At 46.3% G+C, this 14,381-nt stretch overlaps 1 protein-coding gene across 5 annotated transcripts in view; it reads left to right on the top strand.

Moving 5' to 3' along the window:
- The window catches only part of KCNG2 (potassium voltage-gated channel modifier subfamily G member 2), a 62,473-nt gene extending 48,092 nt beyond the window's left edge, over positions 1 to 14,381 (top strand). For 4 of the 5 annotated variants that reach the window (XM_069809236.1, XM_069809237.1, XM_069809238.1 and 1 more), the window contains exon 3: positions 11,974 to 14,381. In XM_069809236.1, the coding sequence (XP_069665337.1) occupies positions 11,974 to 12,786 (813 nt within the window). In that variant the 3' untranslated portion in view covers positions 12,787 to 14,381. The remainder of the gene's footprint in view (positions 1 to 11,973) is intronic. The other variant, XM_069809240.1, reaches the window with a different exon arrangement.

A 14,381-nucleotide genomic window follows, 5' to 3' on the forward strand; every position in this document is an offset into this window, starting at 1 on the left:
GACAAACTCATGCTCTAAATAAAGTGTATTACAGTGTGGGTAATTAACAATGGAAACCATTTATCTAAGGATGCTTGAGTACATCTCATAGAGTTTTTGAATACATTCTGTCAGTCCTTCTAAACATTATGTCTCGGCTCTGTTGAAACCATGTGTGTGATCCATGAGCCACTTGGTGAGACCCTCTGCTCCGCAGAGGATTAGCTCCAGAGCCCCTTCTGGCCCTACGGCTCAGTGAGCGATGGCCATCCCGTCCCCGGCTCGCTCCTGCAGGAGCACTGTCTGTCCCCCCCATGCAGGAGGTGCCAGCGAGGATGCTGTACGTCTGGGGCTTCCTTGGCCCTCATGTCTATTTAGACCTGAAGTCATCAGTAAGATGAAATGAGCAGTGGCAGTTCATAATTGCGATTAAAGGCGAGGGCAGCCAGAAAACCTCAGAAGCCTGGAAGCTTTCTGAAGAGGACTGACGTGGCATGAGTCTGGCCCTGTGACGGCAGCATCCTGACCAAGGTATCTTGTCCAGCGCTGACTGCGTTCGCGGGGGGTGATACAGGGGCTGCGACATGTTACCGGTGGGGCTTAGTCCCAGTATTAGCTCCTGTTCAGACTTGAGCTTGTGGGTCACTCACGAGCAGGATGCCATTCACTGGCAGGGCCCTCGTACCCTTACCTTACCATGCAAGCACACACACGCTCCTTTTCCCTCTGCTCCAGCTCGTTTTCTGAGCCTGGATACAATGAGGAAATAGAGAGAGTAGTGTGAAGGTCCCAGCCATCCAATACATCCTGAGCCCTGTTGGAAACTTGGTACATGCTGTACTGGGTAGAGACGACGGCAGAAAAGAAATCACAGCACCCTCCTGAAAGGTTCAAACACTGAGTGTCTGTGGGCAGAAGCTGTGGATATATTCTCCTGTTTTGTATGCGGTAGAAATATTGCCTAATTTAAGGTAAGTCATGCAGTTCATATTTTCTGCACTACTGTCACAGAAAACACTGTTACTGTTGCCTTGAGCAGAAAGAATATGAGAGAGTGCGGGGTTTTGCAGTGGTCAGATCCACCTTGCAAAAATTCAGCCACTTTTTGCAAATGCAGGAGCACAGCTTACAGCATTTCAGTGCAAGGGCAATGCGGTAGCAGACTGCCAGCTGCGACTGAGCCACTACCAGCAGGAGAGCAAATCTGCCCACAGGCAACATAGGCAAATCCTTCTACTTGCTTTCAGATAATAGGATAAAGGGAAAGAGAGGGAGGAAAAAACAGGTTTGTAAAAAAATGAAAGAGGACAAGAGTAAGCTGGACTCTGCCCTCCTTTTCTCCAAGAGAAAAAACAGACACCCCCAACTTCTATGGTAGGGTATGGGGTTGCAGGAACCAGTAAAACTAATGTGGGTCAGTAAAATAGAACCAGCAATGAGTGGGAGGCAGGAGGAGGAGAACAGCTTCTAAAACAGGGATTGAAAGAAGGGGGAAACTGGGGGAAATAAGAGGGAAAATATGCTTTTAAATGCTGTTAGGAGTCAGTTGTTCTTTTTAATACAATTAGTAAGAGAGAGAGAGAAAACAAGGCTGAGATTCTTTTTTGGTGTGACACAAGCTTGAGGAGAAGAAGAAAAGAGGGCATTGGGTTTAGGAAGACCACAGTTCTAGACAGACTGTCTGCATCTATCTGTGAGCACAGCCAGGTACCACCACAGCATCATCTTTTCCCAGGGGTTGTGTAGGCGTGAAAGCATTGGGAATGCCACTGCTTTGTAACACAGCCCTGTCTCTCTTGGGCTGGTCCTTTCAGAGGGAAGTGTTGGGTCTAGGTGTTGTCATTCCCTGGGAAAACTGTTTGAACTGCACATAAGTGCCCCTGGCGAGGACTCAGCCCCGCTCTGCTTCTGCAGTGTTTTGATTTATGCTGCCACTTACGGGAGATATCCCCCATCTTTATTTTTGCAGTCCTGCCATGTTTATGAGAAGCAGGTGTGCTGTAAGTGCCAAGTGCCATTGCTCAAGTTTTTTCAAGCAAGAACCGAGTCTGTCTTATTTTCAGAGCACTAGGATAGAAAATACAAGCTAGGATTATTCGCCAGAAATCAGGAGATTTGCTAATTCGCAAGGTAACTGGGCTTCTTCACGTAAAAGCTCAGGATCAAGCATTTGCTTAGGTTTGCAGAGAATGGATTTTTACAAAAAGCATTGTAGTTTCCAAGCCTGGGGGGATATGATGCCTCTGTCAGAGCTAGAAAGGAGAATGGGCTGAGGAGGAAGATTTCTAGTTCATGTGAAATCAGGGGGAGAGGGGGACACTTGTCAGCAAGGAGGCTTCTGGTGCCTCACTATTCTCTTGGGGTTTTTTTACTTTCAGTTTCAACAAAAAAACAGGGCCAAAACCCAGAAAAACATTCTGGAAATCTGGAAATAGAAAATTCCAAGGTAATTTTTACTGAGAAACACTAAGAACATCAGTGTTTCTAAAGTGAAGCTGTTCTTTGACACCATTGCTTGGTGAAATCATAATTCTTTTTCCTGCATTCCTGCCTCTGTCCGTGGCAGTGACTCTGATAAATAACTCCTCCGCACTGAGCAGCCCCCTGAGGTCAGGCTGTGTCACCCATGGGTGTTTCCCACAGAGGGGGGGTCTGCAGCATGGCAAAGGTGCCAGGCAGCAAGCCATATGGGCAGTGGCCTGTGAAATCCTGCCCCGAATGCCATGGGAGTTGATGAGTTTCAAATATAATACTTTGTTCTCATGGACCCATGTCTTCCTCTGTAGCTGTTCATCTTCAGACAATTTCCAAATGGCACTGCGAGGTGGTAAAATTGCCAAAGCGGGCGCCAAATACAAAACCAGTGTTTTGACTCAGAATATTTGTTCAAACAAATGGCAGCAAACCTGTTCTTGTACATATAGGTTGTAATTCTCTAAATATTATTAATAGCCTACTTACTTACATCTTACACACATGCACAGACGAAAGCCATGGACAAGCCAGGTAGGGATGTCGGACCCCCCCCCCCCCCAAGGCCCAGCTCCAGCAGCATCGAGCACATCGTTTCCTTTGCTAATTGGACATTATGGACAGGTAGGACTTGGAGAGGACCTCTGAGGGGAGTGCAGTCTCCTGCTGTTGTGGAGACACATCACCATTTCCAGAAACTGAGAAGCTTCATCTTAAAAGGTTTCTGGCCTTCCCTGTTCTTGCAGGGGGGCTCTTTTGGAACCTCATGTGTCTTCTAGAGTACAGATTCTGGAAGCTGGTGTAGCTGGTTTTTCTCCTGCCAACACTGTCCTTTCAATTAGTGGCGGGCTCTCTTTGCAAATAGCTAGTGCAAACTGAGCGTCTTGGGTCCCTCTCCTTCCCACTCCTACCTCGCCTGCTGATGGCCATTACGCAGGTGATGGTGTTGCCCTTCCCAGCCACTCCTGAACGAAGTCAGCTGGTGCAGCATAACCAACCAGTGAGTTACCCTGTTTGACTTTGCACTGAAGAGGATTAAGGAATGACCCTATGTCCCGTTCCATGGGCTGAGCTGTGGATTGTAAACAGACAGGTAGCAGATGGAGATAGCAGTACTTTCGGGGCGTCCAGGTAGACCTGAATGAGAGCATTTGACCACACCATTAAACAGTGCTTCACTTCATCCCCTTGGTATATTTATAGACAGCAAACATGGCTCTGCTCTGCCTTCACTTGATGGCGGTAAACAAGTCAAATGCGTTTAATTGTCTGTTTTTAAGATGATAGGTTTTCCATTCCACTAGCCATGCAAGTAACCTTGGGTTGCTCTTCCAACTCATTCCAGTTTGAATCATCCTTGTTGAACATGGGTGGTTCTCGAACAAATGGAATCCTTCACTTATATATTGGGACCTATCAGTGAGCTCCAAATGCAAGTGTTGGTTGTTTAGCATGTGTGTATTTGGTAAGCAAGAAGGAACTGGCATCAAGGCTTGTTTCAAGGGTGAAAACCACAGGTTGTGAGAAGCTGTGTGTACTCATTGCAGTGAAGCAGATTACGAACATGAGAAAACCAAAGAAGTACAAAGCGAAGGGAATACTAGCTGATGAGGAGGTCACTAGGCAGTGAGAATGGAGCAGAGTCTTAAGAAGTATCCTCAAATAAAATGTTATCCTGGGTACATCGCTCCTCCTTAAGTTACAGTATAGCCCCTCTCTCCTGGTGTGTTGTATGATCGGATGGGGAGATAGTAGCAGCTGGCTGCTGGAGCACATGCTGTTCCCTCAAGCTAATCCTAGCCATAGTCACAGAGTCTGAGGAGTTTTAAGATGTTAGAGGTCTTTACATCTTAACATCTCAGATGTTAGATGTCTTTACCCCTTCCAGCCTCTCTGGGAGAGGTACTGTGCTGTTCCTGATAGGCGTCTGAAAAATCAGGCAAGTTGATGGTGTTCTGTTTCACAGGTATTTAAGGTCTGGTTTCTTCTTTATATGTTTGCTTCTTGCAGATTTTAGTTCTCGGTTGCTTTCCATAAAGTAGAGTCAGATAACATTCATTTCCCTCTAACAAATACTGTTGCTTTTGGAGAAGTGTGTGCTAAAAGTGGATGCAGGTGTGAGAAAAGCTGGTTGAGAAGAAGATACTAATGAGAGGGCATTTTGTGCGTCTGTAGTACTTCTTACCTGCTTTCCATTCTTCCCAGCAACTCTACTGGGGCAAAAAGAAGCAGGACAGTGGACTGAGGAACATAATCTCCATGTGGCAGGGACAGTAAGTGAAGGAGGCAGGGAGATGGAGGGCAGCCTTAGGATCACAACAACAGTCTTGCCTGGTAGGTAGGTGATCGAATCCCCTGCGTCTGTGTCTTTCTCCACAATTCAGATGTATATGCCAAATCCATGCAGTCAAGAGTCCAGCTGTTAAGACATCTACGGCATTTGCAGGGAAAAAGGTGACAGTTAAACAGGTCTCAAGGCTCAATATTTATGGCTTAGAAACCCAAGTCCTACCTACAGTATCCAATTTTGGTCATGCAGTTTGGGGCTGAGATGGCCCAAAGCAGCAGGCTGCTGGTGGATTGGGCAGAGAAACTCTAGGAAACACAGCTGGTTCCCTCTGCAGCCTCGTGGATCACGAGTGCCATCTGTGCCTCCCACCTATTTAGTCTGCAAGGGTGGTCATAAGCTGCCACAGTGCACGGGTAAACTCATGCACGTGGTCTTCTCTTCCCTCCCATTGACTCCCAGACCCTCTTCTGAGCTTTCCATGAACGTAATAACCATTTGGCTTTGTAGTTGCATGGCAGAAGAGCAATTTGAGACAGAAATGCAAGGCACCTGCGGGTAGCTGTATCTCAGTAACCTCTTGGCTATATGACTGCAGCTGAATGGCACGGCATGTAATTTTACAAGCTGATTAGACTCTGGCCATGGATTTTAGCACACCCCGAAGTTACCTTCTAAGCAGTTGCCATAGTCTGTTGGCATCTCCCTTGTTTCTGTCGGTGTTCCGTGTTTATTTGGAGCTTCACTGGCAGAATAAAAATGACAGGCTGTGAGGTTTTCAAAAGTGGTGATTTGGGGCTGTGCTGTCTCGGGATCAAAGGAAATCCAGAGAGATAAGTCTAACGTAGATATGGCTCCTGCCCACCTCCTTTCCCTGTCTCTTCAACAAAGAGAAGTTGTAGAGGAACAATTGTACAAGAGCTGTCTTGTGTCTGTAACATAACTGCAAACCATTAATGACAACCTTCCCCACTGAAGGCAAGACTCTGGTTACCTTTTCTAGCAGCTGGGCTGAAGATGAAGCATGAACTGAGCTCTAGTTACAGATCAAAGGGTGTACAGCCAGAAGCAGAGGGCTCTTTCATGGCCCCTTGGCGACTTTAAAAAGAGAAACCGTTACTTTGAATTCACAGCCAGCCAGCTTTGAGGACAGAGTGTGCAGTAGCTGAATCATCTTTGCTCAGGAGCGCAAGAAATACTCGGAGCAGGCTGGCTGCGAGTTCACCCTGACCCTGGCTTTAATGGCAGATGTATGGAATTGCAGTCACCAAGTCTGTAGGTGGTCAGTGGTGAGGGGAGCGTGCCTGCGCCCGAGGGCAGGCTCTGTTGCAGCCCCTCCAGCAGCTGGTCGCATCGCAAGAGTCACGCACTCATCCTTACTGTGAAAATTAGCTGGATGCTTTCACCAGAAAATCACTTTTCATCAGAAGATTGCTTTTCATCAGAAAGCGCCAGTGTGAGCAAAATCTTTGGGTTCTGTTGGGGAGGCACGTTTCTGGGAACATTGCTGTTTTGCAGGAATTTTGGGGGGGGAAGGCTTCTTCATTTCACAGCGATAGTTGGGACGAGAGAAGGCGGTGACCCAGCACCCAGTGCTCCGGGGGGTCCCGCGGGCTGGGACAGAGCCAGGCGCAGGCTTCCACCCTGCTGGCTTAGGAGCAGGAGCTGGGTCTCTCCCAAGCCGGGCAAGTGGTCCAAGTGTTGGGCTGCTGAATAATTGGAAGTGTGGTGGGGTGTCTGTCCTCTGAATCTCCCTGCAGACGTTCATTGAAACAGGCAGCTCAGCCTCATGCCCCAGTCGGAGGGGAACAGCCCGAGCCGCTGGGCTGGGGGCTGTCTCGCTCGCCGAAGCCCCGCGTCCAGGCGGCGGGCAGACCGGGTACAGCAGCCTCAGGGACTTTGTCTGCAGGTTACGTCAGAATTTCAATTTTCACATTGTTGTTGTTAGAAAAGAGTTTGATCCGATGGGCACAGAGAAACACTTAAAATCCATGACTCAAAAGGCTCGAGTGACAAGGGGCAAGTGGAAGAGAACAAAAATATCATTTTAGAGATGTCATGATTTAAAGCTTATGTAAGCATTTTTGCACGCAATGCCTCTCATGTTTTTTGGTTTTTTTTCTTAACGTACACGTTTGTCAGGGAGTGAAATCTTCACTATAGGGGGGAAGTGGGCAGCACTGAAACTTCTTCCTTGAAAGTACTGTGGAGCTGCTGACCATAAAAAAATGTGTGTGCAAAGCAACACAAGAACTGGGGCAGTTAGAGGTGATGTGGCTTTTGACATCTTCTAATGCCGGAGGGGGGAGATGGCGTCAAAGCCTGCAAGAGTCTAGAGGAGAGTCAGAATTTCTTCTCAGGAGACCAGAGGACAAAGGCAGGGTCAAGAAGTCGCACAACACACAGTGGAGAATTTTTCTGAGGCGCAGTGCAGGGAAGTACCAGTGAAAGGGACCCTGCAAGCCAAACCAAAACAGTTCTGAAAGATGCCTGCAATTTTTAGACAGACCGTACAGAGCAATGAGTACAGCTGGATTTGAACTCGAGTGACACCAGCTTTTCTTTTTGTAATTTTCCTTTTGCCAAAGGAACCTTTGGCAAAGAAAATGTTTCTCCGGAAGAAAGATACTGCGGTTGGCTTTTTGACAGCAAATTTCTATAAATCCTAGTGAAGGAGATTCACTTTAATTTGACTGCATAGAATTACTCATTGAGACCTTCCTTCTTTTATTTTCTTGTGCCCTGAGCTGACATTAGTATATGGCCCCAAAATCCTGTGCAACTGCAGATATTTCCCCATACTCCAGTAATCTCTGCACAGGAAAAAAAAAAAATCTACTTGTTGTTTGAAAGAAACACATGTACACACCTAAATAAACATATACATCTTGTAAAGAACAACATATATTTTTATTATACCACTGCTTTTTGCAATCAAAAGCCAAAGAGATTGTTTATTTAATGGCATGGTTATATGCACATTAAAAAAAAAAGAATGTTAGTCTTTTCATACTAGAAAAGTGCAATGGGGGTGTCCTTTGTGACTGCCATTCATGCTATTTTTTGTTTAGACCTCTAAAAGACAAAAAGAAATCAAATTCTTATGAAACCTAAAAAAAGCTTTCCTGTGGCCCAGTTTCATAAAGCTAGATAGGAAAATGTGATCATAAGAATGTATCCATTAGATTACAAGCTGAAGAAATCTGCTTAGTTATTATGAGAGCTAGCTATTTTGCTTACAAAAAGTAAAAAGCAGTATGTAGGTGTTAATGTACATGTTTATGGCCATGAGTTGGTATAGCTTGATCTTTTTTGAGAACAGACAGATTTCATACAGACCTATTTTGGGCAGGATGCTATCCTATTCTGTTAGGACTTGTTTTTCTCTTATGCTGATGGCTGATTAATTCTTGATTGCTTTTTTCCATCTCTGTGTGTGTCTTTCTGCGCATTTTTGTTTTATTTTCTTGAATGGAAAAAAACCTCAAAGCCCTAAGCAGAATTACAGCATCCGTTTGGACTCGAATACATAGTTGAAAGTTTTAGAAAGAGAAAAATTGCTTTTTTTTTTTTTTTTAACAATGCTGTAATCAAGGGGAAAAAACTGCAAGGAAAAGCAGCTGCAGCTGAAAGAAGCAAAGCACAAAGAGCATGAAACACGTTTTTGCTGTTACTGTTTTTGATTTCATGTGAGGATAATTATAGGTCATACCTAGATGATATTGAAACATGGTCCAGGGGACAGGAAGACATTTAATTAGTGGAAAAAAAGGGCCTCTGGCAGGTTAATTGACACACAGGTCTGTTTTCTAAAAGCGTGTTCAGACCCTCTTATTCTCAGGACTGCCTTCGGACAGAGCCTGGCTTGTTCAGGTTGCAATAGGTTAATAACGATACTGGGAAAGACTAGCACTTTGCTGAAGATAATTGTGCATTAGCTAAAAGAGGAGATTGTTTCATCCCATTAAAATGAACGCTGTGTAGCAGAGCATTATCGCCCCACTCTACTGAAAGTAAACATTGCGGCATTCACAATGTCAGCTCTCTGCTGTGGCTAGTGGGAAGAGCGGAGAAAAGCCAGAGCCCAGCATCAGCTCTGGATGGAGTACGTGTCAGCTCTTCGTTACAGTGATGGGCGAAGATGCCAGCTTGGTTCTGCCGTGTTGGATGGCCCGAGCTTCAGCTATCGCCAAGCCTCTCGTGCTCAGCTGAGCGAAGGTTGCCAGGCTGCTCCCGCACTTGCGTTTCTGATGTAGTTCTGCAGGAAGATTGGAGACATAAATAGCAAAGCTGTAGGTTTGTGAACCTACACAGGATAAACATGTCAGAGTGTGGGAGGGCAGATGGAGTCTTCCGAAAGTCATCTCCACTGGTAGTCCGTTAAGAGGAGCAATTTTCACTCCTGTTTGCTCCCACACCAAAACTCATCCACAGAAGGACTTTGGAGAGTTCCCTTTCCTTATCCACCAAATAGAGAGCGCTGGGGGAATTAGGTGCCAAATTAGCTATTAAACGCCTTAATGTCTTTGTAGGTCTATTCCAAGGCTAAATTCTCTATAGGCTTCACTGACTCTCCTTAAACATTTAGTGACACGAAAATTATATATATGCACATCAGAATCCAGAACGCTTCCTGCCAGATAGGTCTCTTAAGGCGAGCTACATCTTAGTTTCCATATGCGGTGGCCCAAGTAGCGATGTACCTTTCAGAGAAAGCAAATTTGCATATTGGGGTTTTTTCCTTCTTGCCATTGCTGCTGCTTTGCTGAAGCCATAGCTGTTCTTGTATGGGTTGTCTTCCTAATGTCTCAGCCTGATCCTTTTGTGCATGTGCAAGGATAGTATCGGGAGCTGCTGATCACCTGCAACCATTGCCCGTAGGTGTGAGATCAAGCATATCCTGGTGAGAGGTTCCCAGGCAGCAGGGCTCTGGGACAGTATCGGTCTGATGGCTGGTTTCTTGGTAATAAGGTGAGAAGTTACAGTGGCACAGGCAGGGTCCTTCCGCTGACCTTGTGAGCTTTGGCTCTGGCCCACAGAGCCAGATATGTGTGGTGGTGTGAAAGCATCTTGGTGCTGTATCTGATGGGAGAGCCTGAGAGCTTAATTATGCTGTGATAGGAGCAAAGCCCCTAAAACCAAAATGTTTTGTCCTATGTGTTATGATTGTGACAAAAATACTTGTTTATGACCAAATTAGTTTGGTGAGGCAGATATAAATTCAGCTCCTTCTTGTCTTCACACCTATCAAAATTAGGAAGTTAAAGACAGGCTATCTGAACTACTACACTAGTAAAACAAGATTATCCTTCCTCCCTGCAATATGCTTAAAATCTTGACAGCAATTTCAATGGGACAAGTAAGTTTTCTCTCCCTATCAGCATGACCCGCTGGGAGACAGTGGGAGGTACATCATATGTCAATTGAAAAGTGGAATACAAAAAAAAAAAAAAAAATCTATAAATACAAGGCACTACAGCCTTTCATCATGTTTAATAGAAGGACCGTAAACACTGTCTCTCAGGATTCCTTGTCACAATTTTTTTCCTATTATTTAGTCATTTAGTCATTGTCTCGATCTCTTAAGCGTGAAATGGAGAGGGTGCCTCAGCATTTTGGTTATCATATTGAGGTAACACAAGGCTTTATACTCACTCAGTGTGATGACACTGCTCTTGCTGCCAGCAGCACAGCAGCCCTTGAAACATGTATCCAGTCGCTCCCCGACATTTTGGGGAACGCTGTGGTTAGCAAAGAGAGCAAAAGTCTCATCTCTCCTTTGCCATTTTCTTTCACAACAGGGAAAAACCTGTGCATAAACACAGAGAGGGATGAAGTTAGGAAGTGGTGCTGTGCAGTAAAAATTTCCTTGGCTCTGCCTAGCAAAAGACACCTGTGGTGAGCATGTGGGCAGAACTGTTTATAGAAGTGCCAGGTTCTCAGCTTCTCCAGTGGTGAAATGGGGACCAGCTTGACACAGCCTCGCCACTCAAGTGATATTTTATTGCTATTATTTAGCATAGGCGAGCAAAACGAGGTTTTACATTGGTACCTAATACCAGTGGCATGCAGTGGGAGTCACACACCCCGCTGGCATGGATGGACTCCTACATGCTTACAAGCGTTTTCATGAACTGTTCAAAATCAAACTAGCTCACCGAATAAATATACACTTCCCTTAAATAAATATACACTTGCCTTCCGCTCAAAGCCCCCAGAGGATTAACACTTTTATATGAGCATTTACAGAGGAAACAGCACTAGCCCTATAATTGTCCACATCAAAATCTGTTTATTTAGAGAAGCTCATTAGTATTCAGCTGGTGTTACTACCCGTGATGTAGCAGAGAATTGCCATAGTATTTGTGCTGTAGAATTAAGAATCAAAGAGCAGTCATCACCAGCATTATTGTTTATTGCTGTTCCAATGCGCCAAGGCTGGTTTGTTTACAGGCATCATAACTGAAGAACCAGAGTTCTCTGTATATTTTCCACTAAGTGAGCCTGCAGGGAAGACCTCCTCTTCCAGTGCCCTAGAAGGCTTGGGGAGGGCATCGTGGTCATTAGTTGTTACAGGTGAGGCAATTAAAAATGCTTATCTCTCCGGGCCCTACCTCTACTCTTGTGGTACTTTTTCTTTTAGAAATACCTATGTTTAACAGTACTTTATATAAGCTTTTGACTATAGGGCTAGTGTGTTAATAAATGTTCACTACAATATAAAAAATGATCTACATTCTCTGAATAATAGATTAAAGATGACTCCAAGCACATAACATAAAATGCTGTAGGTGTTTATGAGCCATTTATAAGCAATTTATTATTGATCAGAAAGGGAGGGATCACTCATTTATTAAAATCCGTGAATCCTGTACTAATCCTTTCTAAAGGGTGTTAAAGGCTTGGTTAGAAATGAGGTGTGAGCCACTGGCCTTTCAGCAGCGGGCTCCCTGGCCGACAGCTGATACCATCGCACCAAATTCTTGGCAGGCTCGGGATGCTCCTGAGTGTCGTTGACCTGTCCTGCAGCCAAACACGTAGCTAGTAGCTCTGGCTTCAGTTATCTGTTCCAGCTGCTCTTAGCAGCGATGATTTTACTTCGGTACCACGCAATTCGTATCGATTTCACATGGTGCTTTCCTTTAAGAACTGCCACTCTTCGTTTCTTCGGTTCGCTCTCCGGCTAAATCTTTTTCTTCCCCCTTCTCTGTGTTCCCTGCTCCTCTTCTCCCCAGGGTGAATGCTCGCGGAAGTGCTACGACATCTTTGTGCTGGAGACGGTGTGCGTGGCGTGGTTTTCATTCGAGTTCCTGCTGCGATCCATCCAGGCAGAGAATAAGTGTGCTTTCCTGAAAACCCCCCTCAACATCATCGACATCCTGGCCATCTTGCCTTTCTATATCTCTCTCACGGTGGATATGGTCTCCACGAAAAACAGCAGCAAGCCCAGCGGGGGAGCCGGGAACAAGTACCTGGAACGAGTGGGCCTGGTGCTGCGCTTCTTACGGGCTCTGCGCATCCTGTACGTGATGAGGTTGGCACGGCACTCGCTGGGGCTGCAGACGCTGGGGCTCACCGTCCGCCGCTGCACCAGGGAGTTCGGGCTCCTCCTGCTCTTCCTTTGCGTCGCCATGGCCCTCTTCTCGCCCCTGGTGTACCTGGCTGAGAGCGAACTGGGAGCCAAGCAAGAATTCACAAGCGTCCCCACCAGTTACTGGTGGGCTGTGATCTCCATGACAACTGTTGGCTACGGGGACATGGTGCCTCGTAGCATCCCCGGACAGGTGGTAGCCTTGAGCAGTATCTTGAGCGGGATTTTGCTGATGGCTTTCCCGGTCACGTCCATCTTTCATACCTTTTCCCGTTCCTACAGTGAGCTGAAGGAGCAGCAGCAACGAGCAGCAAGCAGGCAGGTACGCCAGGGAGAAGAGAGCACCAAACCCCCAGATGGTGACGGCACGCGGGGGCTCGGGGTCACATTCCCACCAGATGCTGCTGGGCAGGAGGGTCAGCCCGCGGCAGACCGGGAAGCTGAGAGAAGTTGTTAACTCAAAACAGCTGAAGACCTACATGGGCAGCACAAGAAGCAGTGGACCAGGGGGGATCCGTTCTGCAAGAAGAACCTCCTGAACTGCGTTAACTGAGGGGCAGACACACACGAGGTTGTCTCTAAAGACCAACTTCTGATCTTAAGGGCCCTCTGAAAAGTGCGCCTAGAAACTCTACCAAGTACCGCTCTGCTCCATCGCTTTTCGTAAGGCTTTTCTTTTCTATTGAGCAGGTAATTTTGGCAACCTCTAAGGAGAAGCCGTTGAACGTAGCCAGCCAGGAGAACGTAACGTGAAGCACAGCCTGTGCCAGGGTGCCATTCGGCGGAGCAGCCGGTGTGCCGCCTCCTCCCCACTGGGTGACACTCCACGCGTGAGGGGCTGAACGAGGGGGCTCCCCGCGCTGCGATGCCCCACGCACAGCGGGGGGGGTTCGGCAGCTCTGCCAAGGAACGCAAACCTCGGACAAGCCGAGGTGTGAGGGCAAGAGAAGGGCAGGAATATCCCTTCAGCTTTCGCAGGGGCTTGGTTTTGTCTGCTCTACAGATCAGGCAGCACAGCCTGGGCTGCCAGATGCCGGCTCTGACTTGTGCTCTAGCGTGGTATGCATTATTTAGTAAATATGCGTATTTACCACCCTAAGCTTTGTAGCTTAGCCCCTTGACAGAAATATACATAGACAATCTTCCCAACTATGGTACTGAATGTTAACTTGTTTTTTTCCCTTTGCTAACAGTTGAATATAACAAATGTCTTTACAAATCATGCCATTTCTCCACTTTCTGTTAACTATTTCCATCTCTCACGTATCAAAAAATGTGTTTAATGGATGACTAAACCTGAACTACACGCAGCCCGAGAAGGGGAGGGTGATGTTAAACCAGCAGCGACTCCCAGCTCTGCATACTCTTCCTCAGCGGTGGTGGCTTCACTGACTGCAGTCGTGCAAACAGGAATAGTCCAAACCTGGACAAGTCTATGAGGCACCTTCACTGGGCTCTGGCCCAAGCTGCAGCATAGCAGCTGTGCTCTACATTACCAGTAGTCTTTTTTTTCTTTTTTTTTTTTCCTAGTAGGAAAAAGACAATCCTGTCATCTAAATATGAGAATTATTGTTCTGGCTCTTCTTCCCAATTCTCAAAAGATTTAAGTCAATTTAAAGGGAAAAATGAACCATATGGTGGTATCTGCATGTTTGTTTACTGATGCCGCCCTGTGAGCTCTCCAGCCCCCTCCCCGGAGGAGCTGCGTAGCTGGTCCAAGTCAGTGCGCTGTGTGAGTCTTCCAGCGCTCGTACAGGTGGGATACCATCGGGAATGGAGGGAAATGGAGCACAACTGCCTCTTGTACCAATGCCCCCCCGTTTGTATTAAAGCAGTGTCACCCTCCATATTCTCCTCCTGCGAGGAAGGGAACAAAAGCTGATGTATTGAAGATGGGATTTGTTTGGCTTGGGTGGTATTTTTTGCCTCAGCATATGTTGTACCACTGATAATCGCAAACTCCTGTATTAAGCCATTCCTTATAGGAATGGAGCAAGGGAAAATAAAAGGTTACACTTTATTTTAATAAAAATTAGGAGCTTTGTTGCTGAA

This window comes from Haliaeetus albicilla, chromosome 21, assembly GCF_947461875.1.
Source record: "Haliaeetus albicilla chromosome 21, bHalAlb1.1, whole genome shotgun sequence".
Taxonomy (NCBI): domain Eukaryota; kingdom Metazoa; phylum Chordata; class Aves; order Accipitriformes; family Accipitridae; genus Haliaeetus; species Haliaeetus albicilla.